Source organism: Cariama cristata, unplaced genomic scaffold (assembly GCF_000690535.1).
Source record: "Cariama cristata isolate BGI_N322 unplaced genomic scaffold, ASM69053v1 scaffold12266, whole genome shotgun sequence".
In the NCBI taxonomy this organism is placed as follows: Eukaryota; Metazoa; Chordata; class Aves; order Cariamiformes; family Cariamidae; genus Cariama; species Cariama cristata.
This window is the reverse complement of record NW_009621610.1, coordinates 1-684: the sequence shown is the minus strand read 5'-3', so window position 1 is coordinate 684 and position 684 is coordinate 1. Positions and strand designations below refer to the sequence as shown.

The 684-nt window shown below is 61.1% G+C and overlaps 1 protein-coding gene across 1 annotated transcript in view; it reads left to right on the top strand.

The window, feature by feature from the left end:
* LOC104163142 (disintegrin and metalloproteinase domain-containing protein 18-like) overlaps window positions 1–453 on the top strand; it is a gene marked incomplete at its 3' end in the record, with an annotated part of 9,119 nt that extends 8,666 nt beyond the window's left edge. The window contains exon 19 of the mRNA XM_009702040.1: window positions 336–453. Within this exon, the coding sequence (XP_009700342.1) occupies window positions 336–453 (118 nt within the window). The remainder of the gene's footprint in view (window positions 1–335) is intronic.
* Between the last annotated feature and the right edge of the window lie 231 nt (window positions 454–684).

The following is a 684-nucleotide window of genomic DNA, read 5'->3' as shown; positions in this document are numbered from 1 at the left end:
GGGGGCCTCCCGCCGCTCCGGAGCCCTGCCTGGCTCTGGAGTGCTGATAGCCGGGACGAGCAGCTCCTGTTTTCTGCTTGTCAGACAGAAATGCACACGGGTTTTGCAGAAGGGTGATGCTTTATGCTTGTTTGATGTCTCAAGGCTATTAAGAGTCTGCGCTTTATGGTGTGTTCCTTGTCTGACACACTTCTTAAATTGCCAGAGTGCTGATAAGTGCGTGTAGCCTTGTCCCAACCTGAGCAGTGGCAGCGAGACTGATGCCGGTCTGGGCAGGAGAAATCCGTTGCATGAATTCATTGCAAACTTTTAGCACCCACCCCTGGGCTTTTCAGGTGTGCAATAATAAGGGACATTGCCACTGCCACCCTGGCTGGAAGCCCCCCGACTGCGTACAGAAGGGATCCCGCCTGGGGGGAAGTGTCGATAGCGGCCTTCAGGTGACGGACGGTGGTTAGTACCCGCAGCGGAGGTTGGGGACGGGCGCCAGGTTGGGGTCCTTGGCGCAGGCAGGGAGGGTGGTGGTCCCGTGCCCTTGCCCGCTGCCAGCTGGGCTGTCTCCTGCCAGGCCTCTCCCTGCAGCGAGCGCTGGGGGACGCGATGCTGGCCTGGACGGTGCTGGGCTCCTGCCTCCTCCTGCTCGTCCTCGCCGGGGCCGTCTGCATCTTCCTCCTGCGGCAGGGG